The sequence below is a fragment of the Eleutherodactylus coqui genome, chromosome 12 (assembly GCF_035609145.1).
Source record: "Eleutherodactylus coqui strain aEleCoq1 chromosome 12, aEleCoq1.hap1, whole genome shotgun sequence".
Classification (NCBI taxonomy): domain Eukaryota; kingdom Metazoa; phylum Chordata; class Amphibia; order Anura; family Eleutherodactylidae; genus Eleutherodactylus; species Eleutherodactylus coqui.
The window spans coordinates 31,446,848-31,464,726 of NC_089848.1; the positions used below are offsets into that span (position 1 = coordinate 31,446,848).

The 17,879-nt window shown below is 43.8% G+C and overlaps 1 protein-coding gene across 1 annotated transcript in view; it reads left to right on the forward strand.

Annotated features, from left to right (window-relative positions):
- Positions 1-17,879, forward strand: part of NPSR1 (neuropeptide S receptor 1) — a 283,390-nt gene that overhangs the window by 107,187 nt on the left and 158,324 nt on the right. Inside the window, exons 3-4 of the mRNA XM_066584499.1 lie at positions 8,932-9,035; positions 16,452-16,545. Of these exons, the coding sequence (XP_066440596.1) occupies positions 8,932-9,035; positions 16,452-16,545 (198 nt within the window). The remainder of the gene's footprint in view (positions 1-8,931; positions 9,036-16,451; positions 16,546-17,879) is intronic.

Here is a 17,879-nt window from a genome sequence, read left to right on the forward strand (position 1 = left end):
GTCTAAGTCCTGCCTGTGATTGGCTAAGCACTCAACCAATCAGACCAGCACTTTCAAGAGGTGGGAAGAAAGTGCTTTAGATCAGTCCCGGCATGCAAGAGAGAAGACGCGCTGGAGCCCAGACTAAGTGATGTAGTCTTTTTTTTTCTACACCTAGGGATGATTTTCAGGGAAGGGCTTATATTTCAAGCCCTTCACCGAAAATCACTGTGGGAGTTGCCTGCATCCCATTGCTCAGTGCACTGCTCAGTGCACTGCTCCCGCATCTTCCAGCCTCCTCCCCCTGCAGAGAGAGATGCCGTATATCGGCCGGCGTGAATACCCGGCCGATTTACGGACGTCTAAATGCACCCTCACTGTGATTTTCACTAACATACACATTCACATTGCACACATACCATAACACACATGTATATATATATATATATATATATATACATTGTAGTAGAGTGAGAGGTGAAGTGTGGGACAGAAGGTACATAGCATGGAGACTACTAGCATCTGTGATGTAAACCCAGTCCGTCCCTCACTCCAGTACTGAGTTCCACCTGGCCCAGACGGGTGGGTTGCATAAATGGGTGCAGGTTGCAGTGTGAGGGGGGAGTTCAGAGCTGCCTGGTGTGAGAGACACAAGCTGCAAGTGAGCTGAACTGCAGACTTCACCACACACTGCAACAAAGGTTTGCAGGGCCTTTGCCATGCTTGTTTAAAAAGGACTTTGGTGTTGTTGCTTTGCTGGACTGTTGATGTGAAAAAGGACGTTTTCTTCCTGTTTTTCTGTTATCTGGAAATTACCACTACATTTATGTTACATTCAGCCAGTGAATAAAAAGAGACACGGACAGTATTCTGGTTGTGGCCTGAAGTGTGTTCCCCTGCGTTGCTACAACATATATACACTAGAGATGAGCGAGCATACTCGCTAAGGACAATTGCTCAATCGAGCATTGTTCTTAGGGAGTACCTGCCCGCTCTGAAAAAAAGGTTCGGCTAGTGAGAGGTGAGGTTCGGCAGTGAGCGGGGAGGGGGGGGGGGGGGGAGAGGGAGAGAGAGATCTCCCCTCTGTTCCTCTCAGCTCTCCCCCGCCGCTCCCCGCCCGCTGCCGGCAGCCGAATCTTTTCTTCAGAGCGGGCAGGTACTCACTAAGGACAATGCTCGATCAAGCAATTGTCCTTAGCGAGTATGCTCACTCATCTCTAATATACACATATAATATCTATGCACAAGTGCATATTTATACCATGCTTGCCAACTTTTCTAAAATATCCTGAAGTTTCCTGGGTAAGGGAGAGATCTCCTAAGACTATTAGAAGAGTCATAAAATCTCTTGGGTGCTCAAAATACTTACCTCTTGACAATCCCTTCTCCTTATGCAATATAGTTGATTTATGTTGAAGAAGAAGAAATCACAAGAATGAACAGACAAGTCATGCCGACATAATACTGACTCCTTGTCCAACCCATACCATTACCCTCACTGTCTCCTGAGAAACACATGTAGATTGATAGATCTACACTCATTCACCTGAAACTGAAACTATGCCCTTATTGTGGCACCTCTGGACAGTTCACAAGAACTTTCTCCTCTTTCACGTACGCCATCCAACTCCTGTTCTGGCCCTTGTGTCTCTTCAAAGATTCTGCTTTACCATGAAAATCTTGAAATGCTACATGCGCCGGAGCAGAAGAAGCAGAGTCTGAAAAACCGGAGCTCTGTGTCACAGCAGTAATTTGGTGGAGGGAAGAAGAGGTTTGGTGGAGGCGGGGAGCAGCAGCAGTTCCTGCCGGCGCTCACCACCAATCAGCGCTACGTATGGGTGGCAGTGGGGAGGAGAGAAAACTGATAACTAATTACACATTTGTTCGCGCAATCGCGAGATTAACACACAATCACGCTAAATAAATTGCGGTTGCGCACTAAACCCGCGATCGCGCGAAAAAATGGCGAGCGTGATGAATTTCGGCACATTCACTCTATAAGACACAGCAACTTTTTTTCCCCTTCTTTGGAGGGAAGAAAAGTATGTCTTATACAGTGAAAAATACGGTACATTCAATCAGCTATCCGTATAAACCTCACAAGTCCATGTGCTTTTCTCATTTCAACTTTTTTATTATCTACTGCCGTGATTCCAAAATGTGAACGCTGATGTTCTGATGTTCTGATCTTTTGACCCTTCTGACCACTTGGCAAATCCAGAAATGAAAACTGTAATTGAACCTAGCAAAGTCATTGCCATCATCATGGCCATTACCCCTGGAAGATTGTTTATTGCTCCAGCACTCAGAAGACATGCTTTGCTCAATATCCTATTTTTCTGGTCATCCTCGTTTGAAAATGTTCACATGACTGGTCTTGGTCTCATATCTCTATGGACTTCATCTTGGAGTTGGATACTACAGGATTAAATTATATAGCTGATTGGATTTTAAACTGTTATTTTTATTTGCATTTTGTTTTTCTTAGCTCTTTTTTGCGTTATGCTACATATATTAATCATCGTGCAGGTTGAGTAGGTGTGCATGTATGGTCATCTATTTAGCTCTATGACAATTACTTTCAGTCTAGCTATGAATAGCAATCTAATGTGTAATGGACTGATCCCTGTTTTCCATTACTAGTTTTGCTAGGTTTTTTATGAGTTGAGATATCAGTTTCTGAAGGTTTTAGCACCATTTAGATGGTGGATCAAGAACAAGATGGCTGGATACAATCAAGGCCACCACAAACATGTCAATCGCAGAATTAAAAGAAGCCGCGAAAGACAAAAATGCGTGGAGAGCATTGATCCAAGGATGTGACTGAACAGATAATCATCATCAATCATCATTAGATGGTGGATGACAGATTCTCAAGTATGGCTCATTTTGCTCCAATAACAGGCCTTCTCACACTTACAAGACACTTTTTTCAAGAAACCTTTGGCCTCCATGTTTTTTTAAGCAAAATGCCTTTCATTACTTGCTAAGTCAGCTAGCAACCTTGTAGAATTGTCAGATATAACCTGGCCTACGTGAAATATTATGGTTAATCCTGGCATATTAATTTATAGTTCCCAATTTACTGTCCTTCAGTTAAACATTCTCTGGACCCTTAACCCTTTCCAATCCACTGTTTGACGTCTAAAGACATTCTGATTGTAGGCTGTACAGCTCCGATTTCGGAAGACATCCGGCGTGGTGTTTTTACTGTATACTAGCCACTCTGTTGTTGGGGGGCCTCTCCTGCGTGTCCCATACCACAGTACTGGCTCTAGCCAGCAGATGGCGCCATTGTATAATGGCAGAAAGAGAAAGCCCCCTAGGAAGCCCTGAATCCAAAATTGGATTGCAAAGGGTTAATAATCTCCCTTTTCTCTTTCTTTCCCTCCTAGGATTAATCAATATTCACACCAGAATTGTCTATATTTATGGAATATAATATTAGTAATATTATACTTCACAATTGGGACATAGTTTCACCTATTGCACTCCTTTGAAGCCTATAACATTGTAAACGTTAACTGCATTTGTGTGTAATAAGGGAATACGCTATTTTTCAATAAAAGAGTTTAATAAAAAAAAAACAATAAGCTCCTCTGCCTCAACCCTCCTTATAAAATCAAACTGAGTCCCTGCGTACCTACTGTAGCTCTTCTGCAGAACAATCCTATTTATTAGTAAAGCATTGCAAGCTGGTAGCTGGTAGCAGGTATTTGTATAGTAGAATGATGCCTAATGGGTTTGTGCATGAGCATAAATAATGCTACATCATTTCCCTAATTAGTATTGAAGGCATACATACCATACATACTGTTGTGGTGATCCGAGCATGAATAATTTAGGGATATTTGTATGTCACCATTGCAAAAGACTTTTAAGTACAACACAGATACAATGAATTTGCATATTACATCTGTATAATACAAAACAATGTATTCTGCATAGAGAACATGTCACATCATTGTAACAGGCAACACATATTTCTTGTTAATCATTCGCATTGTTTGGGACATAATCCCGGTGTAGACAGGCATCCAGTGGTTTATTCATATGTATGTCCTGCGCCGTGGAATCAATTGCTTTCAGTTATTTTGTCCGTTTCTTTGTCCAAACTATTCTTCAGTTATTCAAAAATGGGATAACAGAGATTCTTAAGTATTGAGGTAACGGGGAATGAAGGGTAAAGTGGCTGGTGAGTTACGTAACTAAGGGAAATAATTAGAGATGAGCAAGCGTACTCGCTAAGGCAAACTACTCGAGTGAGTAGTGCCTTATGCGAGTACCTGCCAGCTTGTCTCTAAAGATTCGGCTGCCGGCGGGGCAGAGCAGTGAGTTGCGGGAGTGAGCAGGGGGAGTGGGGGGGAGAGAGTGAGAGAGAGATCTCCCCCCTGTTCCTCCCCACCCTCTCTGCCCCCCGCTGGCACCCGAATCTTTAGAGACGAGCGGGCAGGTACTCGCATAAAACACTACTCGCTCGAGTAGTTTGCCTTAGCGAGTACATTCGTTCATCTCTAGAAATAATATATACAGTGAGTTGGGGATGAACAAATTATAGTTGTGTTGGTTGTACAGAAAGTGGACCTCTGTTTTCCTTTTCTGTGGGAACTCTATCACTTAGAATGTCCTCAGTGGTGTATTCTTGAACCCTTCCCAATGCAATTTGTATCCTTTATTTCCTAAGGGGCTTACTCTTTTTCTGCCGTTATACAACAGCGCTATATGCTGGCTAAAGCCAGTACTGCATGAGGTGACACTTGGATAGACTCCAACAGCAGAGAGACTGGCAATATACAGTAAGAGAGCCCCGACAGATGTCTTCCAACATCAGAGTTGTACAGCCCTAAATCATAATGTCTTTAGACGTCAGACAGTGGATGGGAAAGGGTTAAAGTGTCCAACAGCTCATTTCAGCATGCTAGCACTTTGGCTCTTGCAAGATGTATTAACAATGGATATGCAAACTTGACAAAATGGTACTTTTCACTAACAATGAGTGACCATCCCTCATCCAAAAGGGTATTTAATTGAGTGGGTAGTGGGTAGCATCCATTATCTGATAGCTTCCCTATTGTCCATTGTGGAATAGCTACAAATTGGAAAAATAGTTTAAATGTTGGATATGTACAATTGTGACTACATAACTCCTGATCTCAATGACAGGTCTTAAGAAATGAAGCTGCTCAAAGTGCACATATGGTTTCCTCCTAGATGGTGAAATTCCACTATTTTCTGCCTCATGGGATTTTTGCAGATCTCATCTTTCGGGCTTCAGCCCTGTTTGAGTGCTCAGATGGCCACGCTGAAACAGCCCAGCTATCTGAGCGTTAAATCGTGACTGCTATTGGTGAGTGTGCCGCTCCCCCTCCTTTCCCCGCTCCCTCCCTTTGCCGACTGGCTCCCATAGGAATCTATAGGACATGTCCTATCTTTTGAGGCAAGAAATTTCTGCATCAAAAAAACGCTTCTTTTGAGGTGTGATTTTCTTGGAGCGTCAAAACAATCGCAACTAATCAGCATTAAAACAGCGCTTGTGTGAAAAAGGCTTTAGAGGTCTTTGGGAGACATCCATCTAGTTTGGACAACTTTTATTTAAAGTAAAGCATGTAATGAAAATTAGAGACTAAATATTAAAGTATGTGATAACATTTCTATCCAAATATTAAAGTATACTAACATCTTTTTGCAGAACATAACAATTCAACCCAGTTATCATAAACCGCCTGATAGACTTTTTGTTATAATCTACATAATTAGTGTCACTATTATCCCAGATTGAAGGCCTGGCCTGCACAGCAGAAACTGAAGTTTCGACTTCTATTTCTGTTCTTTTTGAGCTCATTCTGTAAATATAAAAAAACATTTTTAAAAAAGAATTAAGAATTAATAAAAATAAAAAAATTGAATAAAACTTGCAGCATTCAATTATGGAAGGAAGTTTAGACGAGAAAAACTAATAAAAACCCAGTTTACAGCTCAATATGTTCTAAAAACAACAAAGTTAATTCTAGTACGACCGGCATTTAGCATGAATGTATACTGTCTACACGCTATAAATTACAGAAAAATGGAACCTCTTGGTACCAAAGCCCGTTTTCATCTTAGCAACCAACTAATTTTTTAACATTTACTATCAACATTTTTGATTTTGTTGGAAACGTATTTTTAATAGCATCATTTTGAGGTACATGTGATGTATTGCATAACTTTTGTTACATTTTTTTGAGTGGGATTGGGATAAAAAAGAAATTGCACAATTGTTTTTGGATTTCATTTTTACGACGTTTAACATGCACACTAAGTAATGTTATACATTCTCTGGGTCGGTATGCTATGCAGGCAGAGCAGGACAACGCAGCTATCACTCAGCGAACAATACAACTGTTTTGCATAAGCAAACAGCTGCATTAATCTCCGCGCTTACAGCTCGTGTCCCGCTGTGGACTACCAGCGGGACACATGCTGAAAGAATCTTATCAGTGCTGCCGACTGTGATAACAGCCTGCACCATTGATAAGAGTTCATCGCTCAATTCTAGAAAACTAGAATTAAGCGAGGAACGAATCGTGCACGAAAACTGCACGATATCCGTGCATTTAGATGCAACAGTTATCACTCAAAAGATGGCTTTGAGGGTATTTTGAGCGCGAATCATCGTGTCTAAATGGGCCTTAAGAGCAATAAAATGGAAATAAACATTACACAATAAATACTAATCAAAGCAGAAGCTTATTTATAATCCTATGAATTCAACACGACTCTCTCCAAATGACCTCAGAAGGAAGCAGGGAGAATGTGTATTCTAGGGAACCCTTCATAATTTGGAGCTCCACAGATCCAAATTGCCAGACCATGGAGGTATGCTGATGCATATGGACTGTATATTTGTTTCCTGGAACTCCGCCAACAGAAGTTTGGGCCATGTATTACAAATCTGGTATTTTTCCTTTTATTTTCTTCTGTTTATTTTAAAATACCATTTGTTGTGCATACCTGCATTCCCTTATACCCACGAGCAACAACCATCTTTGTGTATCCTTTGTTTATATATGTATATATATATATATATATATATCTGCACTGCTAGTCTTTTTCTAGAATAAATCTACAATTTATTAGACAGTCTTGTCCGTTTTAAAATAAACCATAAACTCAGAAGATTGTGTTCATAATTCATAAGTCTGGCTCCCAGTTTACCTATAACAAGCTGGTGGTGGCAGCATGTATTTGTGTGGGTATTATAGAATGCTGGAGTGCATTAGAACAGAGCAGGGGATGATCTCATCAACTGGTCTGTATGCGTGCAGAAGTCTGGGAAAGCTGGTTACAGATGTGCCTGTATACTAATGAATCCAAGCTTGCAAACCTGCAAGAGTGATCGATCAAGTCTTGACTGTGACAAATTAGTAGTGGCAATGCACTCGGAATAGTCGATTCGTGAGTAATCGGTGATAGAGGCGGGATCAGTCAGGGTCCCCTCCCTCTCCATGACAGTAGCTAATTTTGCAAATCTCACCTCTCAAAAAACAAAATAGAAAGCAAATCAAAAAGCCGTGTTTGACCCTGCCCCAGTTTTTGGCTCCTCCCTGCTGTGACGTGCCTGCATTGGCCCCTCCTCGCAGTCACGCAGCGCGTGTCAATGGCAAATTTTTTGTCTGGCAGGGAGAGAGAGAGAGAGAGAGACCAAGAAAAAGAAGAAAAAAGGTGGGGACCCAGCGTCCCACATACAAAAATGCTCGAGTCTCCCATTGTAGCCAATGGGGTTCGTTACTCCAGTAGAGCTCTCGAATTTTACGAAAAGCTCGACTCGAATAATGCGGACCCGAGCATTTGGGTGCTCGCTCATCTCTAGTCACTACTAGACAGGATTTAAGAGCTTACCGCATACTGTTTTATTATTGAGTTCAATGCATATACTGTAAGCATTTAATGAACTGTATTCCCATTTTTTATTAATTAAACCAAATAGATAAACATGTTGCATTTTTCTAATCTGTTTTCATTTTCTGATTGTAGAATTTTTAAATTTAATTGTCTATATATGACTGTAGGGGCGGCCATCTTGCCTAGGCTGCTTCTAACAGCATTTAGAAGATAAATACAATATGAATACAAGTAATCTGCTTATTATAAAATTAGAACAAGTGGACTACTTAATGCATTGAGTGGCGGCTTTCAGTGCTGACATTGGGGAAACAACGTAGGAGGATCAGTATAACAGATCCCCGGACTCAAAGGGTCACCAATAGAGTTGAGTGAACGTACTCTGCCGAGCTTGATGCTCGTTCGAGTACTAGCGTACTCAATGATGCTCATTACTCGAATGAGCATCACGCCGTGTTCGACCCCGCCCCAGTTTTGGCTCCTTCCCGCTGTGACGTGCCTCTTTTGGCCCCTCCCTGCCGCAGCATGCGTGTCAATGGCAAATTTTTTGGCTGGCTGGGAGAGAGAGAGAGAGAGAAAACCAAGAAGAAAAAAAAAAGCTCGGGACCCGGCGTTCCACATACAAAAATGCTCGAGTCTCCCATTGTAGCCAATGGGGTTCGTTACTCGAGCAGAGCTCTCGAATTTTACGAAAAGCTCAACTCAAATAATGCGGACCCGAGCATTTGGGTGCTCGCTCATCTCTAGTCACCAACTTCCCATAAGCTTAACTTATAGGGCTAAAAATAGGTGACAGATTGTCTTAAAAGATCTATTAAGAAAGTAAACAATGCAGAATTTTGTACTTAAAACATTTAAAGAAATTTTAAAAATTCAGTTTAATTCACTATAAAGTATTAATCAGGCTGTTATGCAAACATCTTTACATTTGCAGCCTACACAGCTAATCAAAGGTGTTTTTCTTGTCATTTAATAATTCTTCAAAAACGCACATTTAGTAAAGAACACCAAGAATAATATGTCTTCATAAAAGTTGCAATTCATTGCCATTTTTGTTCTGTTTTTCAGATGCTCTAACAGGTGTAATAAGCATCTTGACTGACATTATATGGAGGTTTACTGGAGATTTCTTGGCACCAGATATTGTTTGCAGGATAATTCGATACCTGCAGGTAGGCGATTTTCAAAATATTCTAAATCCTTTGCACTACAAGAGGATCGGCCGCTCACAGCTTTGTACTCTTATTAAAGATGCTGCGTGTTTTGAACAATCGCTTTCTGTAAGAAGAGTTCTCCGAAAATAGAACCGTAGTGTTTAGCTGTAAACTGCAGGCGATCAGCAAGTGTTTAACCTCCTTGTTGCTCCTCCACAGTATGGGATTCATCAAATCAGTTGGCTGTGTCTGTTATGCCACGTGATCCAGACACAAAGAGATGTTCTTGTAGTCATTATATTCTTTTTAATGCACTAATATGAGTTCTCTAAACCAGATAAGTTATTTTCTATCTTGTATTTTTAAAGACTGCAGGCAAAAAACACTTGAGGGTTCACAGTTGTGAATAGAGCTGTCATATACACACTTTTCCAGCATGTGATGTGGGTGAAACTGCAGGGGTTAAACTATTTCATTTACTCAGTTTTGCGATTATCATCCACTCAGATTGTAAGGTTGGGCACAGATCACACCCCAACATAGTCGACACATCCCCAGATAGTTGCTTCCATCATTTCTCGTAAGGCAAGAAGACCTGCATACTAGAGATGAGCGAGCAGCCAAATGCTCGGGTCCGCGTTATTCGAGTCAAGCGTTTCGTAAAATTCAAGGGCTCTACTCGAGTAACGAACCCCATTGACTACAATGGGAGACTCGAGCATTTTTGTATGTGGAACACAGGGTCCCGAGCTTTTTTTTTTTTTCTTGGTTCGTCTCTCTCTCTCTCTCTCTCTCTCTCTCTCTCTCTCTCCCCTTCCCCTGCCAGACCCAAAATTTTCAAATGCCGTATGCGCTGCGTCACGGCAGGGAGGGGCAAAACAGGCACATCACAGCGGGGAGGGGCCCAAAGCTGGGGCGGGGTCGAACGTGATTTGATGCTCGTTCAAGTAGAGAGCACCATCGAGTACGCTAATACTCGAATGAGCATCAAGCTCGCCAGAGTACGTTCGCTCAACTCTACTACATACACACACAGTTCGGAGTCACAAGGACTAAGCTTATTAAAGTTTTAAGCTCTTATACAAAAACATTGCTGTGCTTAGAATGACTGTTATAGGGCGAGGAGAGTTATTAAATATTAGTTTCTCCTGCCTATTAGGGTCACTTGGAGCAACTAGTGCTCCCTATTTTTCCCTTGCACTTTTGTTATTCTGTTACCTTATAGTGTGCGTGGTGATACATAACACCTTGTCATAATAAAATATGACAGGTTTATTGACTAACAGTATCACAATGTTACAAATTATATACTACAGCAGTATATAATCAGTATGCTTCAATACATAGAATGAACAAATCTGAAATCCATGTACTAAATTATACATAATTACACTTATACACATGCACACATATACACAGATGCACAGCCCCTCCCTCACCTAATACTCTAACTGTCCCCTATAGCTAATGGGTATCAAACAGTACATGGAATAACAGGTCCATGAAAGGGGAGAATGAAGATGGGCTATAAGAGGGGAACTGTGAGATAATGAAGGAAAGATTGATCAGGGTGAAAGGGGCCTCTGGACACAAAGGGTAAAGGGTGTAGGAGTGGATATATTGGGAGTTGGCGTCTGCAGGACAGAGTGGAGTAAGATACCTATCAGCCTGTTATTTCATGGTGTCTTTGCTCCTCCTCTTTTCTCCTGCCTTTTCTTTAAATCTCATCCCCTCTCTAGACTTCCTTATCCAGACTCTGCCATTGACTATAATGTGGCCTGTCTTGATTAGTCACCTCTTAGGATGATTGTACATTTTGTGACATAATTAGTTTGTGTAAATACAAATATGTAGAGTTGGAGATCGATTCTGGCATTCATGATTGACCTCTAGCTATTACCAACAGATGTGAAATGGAATTTTGAGGTATACCCGAATGAAATGATAATCATCAGCTTACTATCTATTCAATCACAAATGCCTATTCAATCATACAATTTTATTATTTTATGAGTCCTACATACCGTGTCTCTCTGAAAATAAGACCCTATCTTATATTAGCTTTTGCCCCAAAAGAGGCACTAGGTCTTATTTTCAGGGTATGTCTTATTATACTTACCTAGCAGGCTCAGTTCGGGTCCTTGGCCACTCATACAACATCACTTGCTGGTTATGGGATTCATAAATCCCGCCTCTACGAAGTAATGGCAGTGATTGGTTCTTCAGCCGCTGCTCAGCCAATCAATGCAGCGATGGATGAACCAATGTGATCGCTGTTATTGGTTCATCCAGCGCTGCCTTGATTGGCTGAGCAGTCGAAAAACTAGTCACAGCCATCGCTTCCTAGAGGTGGGATTTATGAATCCCGTAACCAGAAAGTGATGTAGGAGCGGCTGAGGGCTGCGGGAACTGCGCCGAATCTCTAGAGAACAGCAGGAGGGACCTGGACCGAGCCTGCTAGGTACTGTATTTTTTTTTCTTATGTAGTGTAACTAGGGCTTATTTTCAGGGCTGAGCTTATATTTCAAGCATCCCAGAAAATTAGGCTAGGGAGTATTTTCGGGGTTGGTCTTATTTTGGGGGAAACGGGGTAGCAAAGTCTTAGGCTAGGTTCCCACAGGACGCAAATCTCATGGCTTGGCCGCATTGAAAAACCCCAAGATTTTCAGGAGGATAAGCGCAGCTTTAAAATTCGCTTAAAATTGCCGCAGGTTTTGGAGGGGTTTCGCCGCCGGCATTCCGCTGTGGTTTTCTCTCACCATAGAGAGGAGAGAGGCCGTAGTGGAGAAAAAAAAATAAATGACATGCTGTGGCTTTAAATTCCAGGCAGCATCGCCGGTTCCACCCGGCTTTGCCGTGACGGATTGGCCGTCCCGTGTAGACAAGATTTTTGCAAGATCTCATCCACATGGCTGGCTTAACCAGGGTAAAAAAGCCGTGGGCGGAATTGCCGCACAGAAATTCTGCACGGAATTTCCACGACAAGTCCTTCCCGTGTGAACCCAGGCTTAGACATGTAACGACCTGTCAGGTGGAAATGCCCAACAGATCGTCCCTGTGCTTTTTTACAGGAATGATCATTGTCAGTGGATTTGGCTTATATTCCCAGTCATTGTTACAAGGCCTGTCCAAAGGTATGCCATTGACTTGTAAGAATGCTACTTTCCAATATGTGGTGCCATAGAGGCATTGTTCCATCCTACCATGTTCATAAGTTTCCCAGAGGAGCATGCGCAGCCTTATAAGTCTCCTTACTTATTGATCTCTCGAAGGAGAAACCATACCCTTCCTACTTCTCTTCAAAGGATGATAGAACCCCACCCCCTCCCCCAAACACCTCCTCGAGCTCCTTCCTGCAATAAAAGTTCTTGGCCAGTTAAAAGAGCTTACAGAATAAAACCAGGTTTTGGACACCAAATATATGCAGTCGTGTCACATTTCATCACAAAATCATTTTCTGATCGAATCTGCATTGACTTTTCCTACCCTTCTTGACATCAAGATTTGCTTAAAGTAATTTGAAGTGAATGGGAACTGTGCCTAACATACCAATCCAGGCTGCGGCGGTGTGTAGCGCTATGTGCTTCCACTGACCTCGTTTAACTTAGATCTGATTGTTCTGTTCTGCAGTTTAATTATATTCAGATCAAAACAAAAATCAGAACATTTTCTCCATTCAAAGTTTCCAAGTTATCTGAGGATGTTAAATGGGTGAAGGTGTAATGTTCCAATGAAATTCCCCGAATGTGCTTAGAGGAACTGTCTGCTTCCCAATGCTTTGCTTATATAAGGGCTCAGTTACACGGGCGTTTATACGTGCGTATGACAGCTGCGTTTGCGATCCGCATCTATATAGACCCAGTGGTTTGCAATGGGAGCGGTCACATGTGCGACTTTTTCATGCTGCAAAGATTATAGGACACAATGATTCGCAGAACGCATGTAACTGCGTTCTGCAACAAATCGTTGTGTTCTGTATATGCGTGCTCAACGGGGCCGGCGGCAGCAGCGCCGACCCCATTGAGAACATATATTAAAGATCTTTCTCCTCTGCCACAGCTGTAACAGCTGTGGCAGAGGAGAATTATGTACTCCCATTGAATTCAATGGAGCTGGCAAGTGCTGTATTAATTTTTGGGGAAGGACTTCAAATATAAGCCCTTTCCTGAAAACCATCCTAAAAGAGTGTAAAAAAATAATCTATACTCACCTCTCTGCAGCCGCCGGGGATCAGCCGCGTCCATTCGGCTCTTCTCCTGAACTGCTTTCAGTAGTATTCAGCAGGCGGGGATTTAAAAATTAATGTGTATCCTTTAGAGATAAGCGAGTATACTCGCTAAAGGCAATTGTTCGAGCGAGCATTGCCTTTAGCGAGTATCTCCCCGCTCGAGACTGCAGGTTCGGGTGCTGGTGCGGGGGAGCAGTGAGTAGCAGCTGTCATCAGGAGGGAGCTGGGGGGAGAGAGGGAGAGAGAGATCTCCCCTCCGTTCCGCCCCGCTCTCCCCCACAGCTCCGTGCCTGCTGCCGGCACCCGAACCTGCAGTCTCGAGTGGGGGAGATACTCGCTAAAGGCAATGCTCGCTTGAGCAATTGCCTTTAGCGAGTATACTTGCTCATCTATAGTATCCTTCTAAATACCATGCAGCAGTCTGCTGTGCATCTAACAGACTGATTATCAGGAGCAGGAGGCAGGGGAAGCCGAGCTCCAGGATAGTCAAAGGTCTTGGCAGGGCAGTATGCAATAGTGAAAGGTCCTGGCAGGGCAGTATGCAATAATGAAAGGTCCTGGCAGGGCAGTATGTAGCAACATGCACTAAGCTGTATATACAAATGCTCCCTGAACATTCATACACACAGACATATAAAGTCTGACTGTTCAGTGAGAAAATTACACAGACATTTGTACACTTAGTAAAATAAATGTTTGCAGTACCTCTGATTGGCTGAGCACTCTAAGGCTGGGGTCACACAGGGCGGATTTGCCGCGAATTGCGGTTGCATATCCGCACTGCAGCAAAACCGCTGCGTTTGCAGTGCAATGCAGCACAAATGAGATTTTCTCAGAGTGCGGATTTTTTCTGCACAGCCGCAGTGCGGAAATGCGACTGCCGCGTGGTTTTAAAAGATGCAGCATGTTGATTCTACGGTCTTTTCCGCAGCGCTTTTTTGTCCATAGACCTCTATGGACGCAGCCAAATCCGAACCAAATACGCGTCAAAAAGCAAAAAAGCACTGCGGAAAAAAACTAAAGCCGGGTTCACACAGGGCGGATTTGCCGCGGTTTTTCTGTTGTGGTTTTGCCGCCAAAGAACTGCTTTTGCGGCAAAACCGCTTCAAAGGTTAATTTGGGGTTGTGGATTTTTCTGCGGATTTTCGTGCGGAAAAATCCGCAAGCGTTTTTTTCCGCAGCGCTTTTTTACTTTTTGCAGCGTATTTGGCTGCGTCCATAGAGGTCTATGGCCAAAAAAGCGCTGCGGAAAAGACCATAGAATGAACATGCTGCATCTTTTAAAACCGCGCCGCAGTTGCATTTTTCCGCACTGTGAGAACAGCTTTTTGGCAAATCTCATTTGTGTTGCATTGCACTGCAAACGCAGCAGGTTTTGCCGCAGTGCGGATATGCAACGGTAATCTGCCCTGTGTGACCCAAGCCTAAGAAAGAAATAGAAAGGGAACAATAAAGGGACAGACAAGATGGACCATGTGGTCTTTTTCTGCCATCAAACCTCTACAATATATTTTGATGTTTGACCTTTTCACAGAATAAGGCCACCTGCACACGAGCGGGTCGGATCCGGCAGCGAGAATTCTCGCCGCGGGACCCGACCCGAGAGCCTGCGTTGACGAGCGCGTACTCACCCGCGCCTGGCGGCCCCAGCTCTTTCATGTGCCGGCTGCGGCGCAGCCGGCGCATGCGCAGACCGGAGCCGGCGGCCGGGTGAGTGCGTGCCCCGCACAAAAATAGGACATGCGGCGGTTTGTTTGCCGCGCGAGATTTCGCGCGGCCAAACAGCGGCTGTCTGCATAGGAGTGCGTATTGTAATGCACTCCTATGCAAACTTTCAGTGGCGGAAATCCCGCGGCGGGATTTCCACCCGTGTGCAGGCGGCCTTAGTGATGACAAATTGGTATCTAAACTACTAAAACCCTAATATTTTGCTAAGACTGGCAATATCTTATTGCCTCTAATATGATCCTTCATCGAAAGGTGGAGATACAGGAGCAGATGTACTATTATTGGCTAATATATAGTGCAGAGTTAGACTAGACAGTTTTAAAATGTGCCAGATTTATCATAGCGGCTCTACTGAATCAATGTTTAAAGGGGTTGTCCCGAGCCAAAACCTCAACATTTTCAATTAACCCATTCCCCCTGTCACCCCCCGGCATAAAGCAGCCCTTTAAAGCGGTTATAAACCGCTTCCTACTTACTGTTTAGAAGAAATAATAACTTATAAAGTTCTTCATCTAAGATGGCGCCTGTGATGTCCCAGGGTGCGTTCCACGGTGCACCGCGCTTCCAGAAGGCTTTCATGCGCGCTCCCGAGACGCCGGTCACGTGAGCAGGTGACTGACGTCATCGGTGGAGGCGTGCACTTGTAATGAATGAAATGCCGATTCAGCCACCCCATTGGCTGGTCGGCAGAACGCATCACAGCGGGAGGTGGAGTCTGCCGGAGAATACAGCAAACAGCTGTTTCTCCCTTCTCTTGACCACACAGACGAGCTGTATTGCGCGGGCACGCTGGAGCGGCTCGTTCACAGCGGGGAGAGTACAGACTGCGCAAGCACGTCTAAAACAGACTGCTGAGGAAGAAATTAGACGGCACCATGGCAACGGGGACGCAGAGACAGCGCGAGGACGGAGACAAGTGAGTGAATAACTTCTGTATGGCTCATATTTAATGCACAATGTACATTACAAAGTGCATTAATATGGCCATACAGAAGTGTATAACCCCACTTGCTGCCGCGAGACAACCCCTTTAATATTTAGACCTTCTAATCTAACTTCATGATACCTCTTAGTTGGCTGAGCTTATGCCAAAAATTGCACCAAAATTCAGGCCATACACCCTTTTTCATGAAGCCACTCCCTTTTGCCATAAGAGTCTTAAAAGTTTTCACAAGTGTCTAAAAACACATGATAAATGTGGATAGAACCCTGTAAGACAGTTTTGAGGTGCAATGTGCGTATTTCAATAATAGATTTGCCCCACTGTATATAGAGCAGTGACCAAGCATGATTACACTACATTTTATACAAGTCTACGTTAAGGGCGTTTCAACCCAACTGGACCTTGAGCACCATGGGGTTCTATGCTATCACTCCGTCATGTATTCAATACATTTGTGTAATGTCTAATAAGTTGCACTAATTGTACCATATTACTGTTTCATATAAATTCACACTTTTACTCTTCTTTTTCTAAGGTCGTCCTTCTATATGCATCTACCTATGTGTTGGTATCACTCAGCATAGACAGATATCATGCAATCGTTCATCCAATGAAATTCCTTCAAGGAGGTATGGGAGCGTTGAACTTTATTATTACACAGACTTGTACTTAGTTTATACATTTATTCATTCTGAGTGACGTGTATATATATTTTTGTTTACACATTTACGTAGCGCGTACATATTTCCCATTTTGTACATATTTCCCATTTTGTACATATTTCACATTTTGTTCGTCGTTCAGTTTCAGCAGGACCGAAAATCATTGTTCGGTCATTTACGCCTCGTTGCGTTTAAATACTCCTTGTTCAGTGTTTCACATAGGAAAGTGGGTCAGAAACACTATCTTTTCTCCATAGGGAAAGCACCTAGACCAGTGATGTCAAAATTTTGACTCGGTGTGTCAAAATTCCCCAAAAAACGGAGCATAACTCTGGTGGTGTGTCACTTCGAGAGAAAATCTATAAATTTGCGATATTTATAGTTTAAATAACAAATATGTATAATTGTAATGTATAACAGTATTTAATAAACCCAAAACACCCATAGCACAGGCCCTCGCCTCTCCCAGTCTCCCCCTAACTTATCTCCGTAATGAGCCCCCAGCGGCGACAGTGCCCCCCACAGCGGCCCCCAGCAGCGACAGCGCCCACCATAGGGGCCCCCAGAAGCAATAGCGGCCCCCAACAGCGACAGCGCCACCCACAGCGGCCCCCAGCAGTATCTTCCCCCCACAGAGGCCCCCAGCAGTATCTGCCCCCCACAAAGGCCCCCCAGCAGTATCTGCCCCCCAGCAGTACCTGCCCCCCACAGAGGCCCCCCAGCATTACCTGCCCCCGCACAGCGCCCCCCCAGCGGTGACTGCCCCCGCACAGCGCCCCCCCCCCCCAGCGGTGACTGCCCCCTTACAGCGGCCCCCCAGTGGTGACTGCCCTCCCACAAGACCCACATACTTACCTTGTGGAAGCTCCGCTCCTCCTGTGCCCGGTGCGCCACCAACAGCGATGATCTCCGACGCACACTGTGACGTCAGTGTGCTGCAGGACACCTCCTCCCCCGGACACTCTCGCGGAACCAACAGGTAGGAGACGTCAGGGTTCGGGTTGAGGAGGATCCTGGCTTCACACTGACATCACAGTGTGCGCCGGGATCAGCGCTGCTAGTAGTGCTGGTTAGTGAATACCAGCAGGGGAGCTACAGCCCCTGCCGGTATCTATTAATGGGGTGAGCGGCCGTGTGTCAGTGACTATGGCTACGCGTGTCATAGGTACACCATCACGGACCTAGACAGTGAATGAGGAAACTCAACAGGCCATTTATGCTCCTCTGGGTAATATGCAAATAAGTCAGATGGAATAATACCTCCACAGTGCCACTTATTGTACAGATGTCTTTGCATGGAG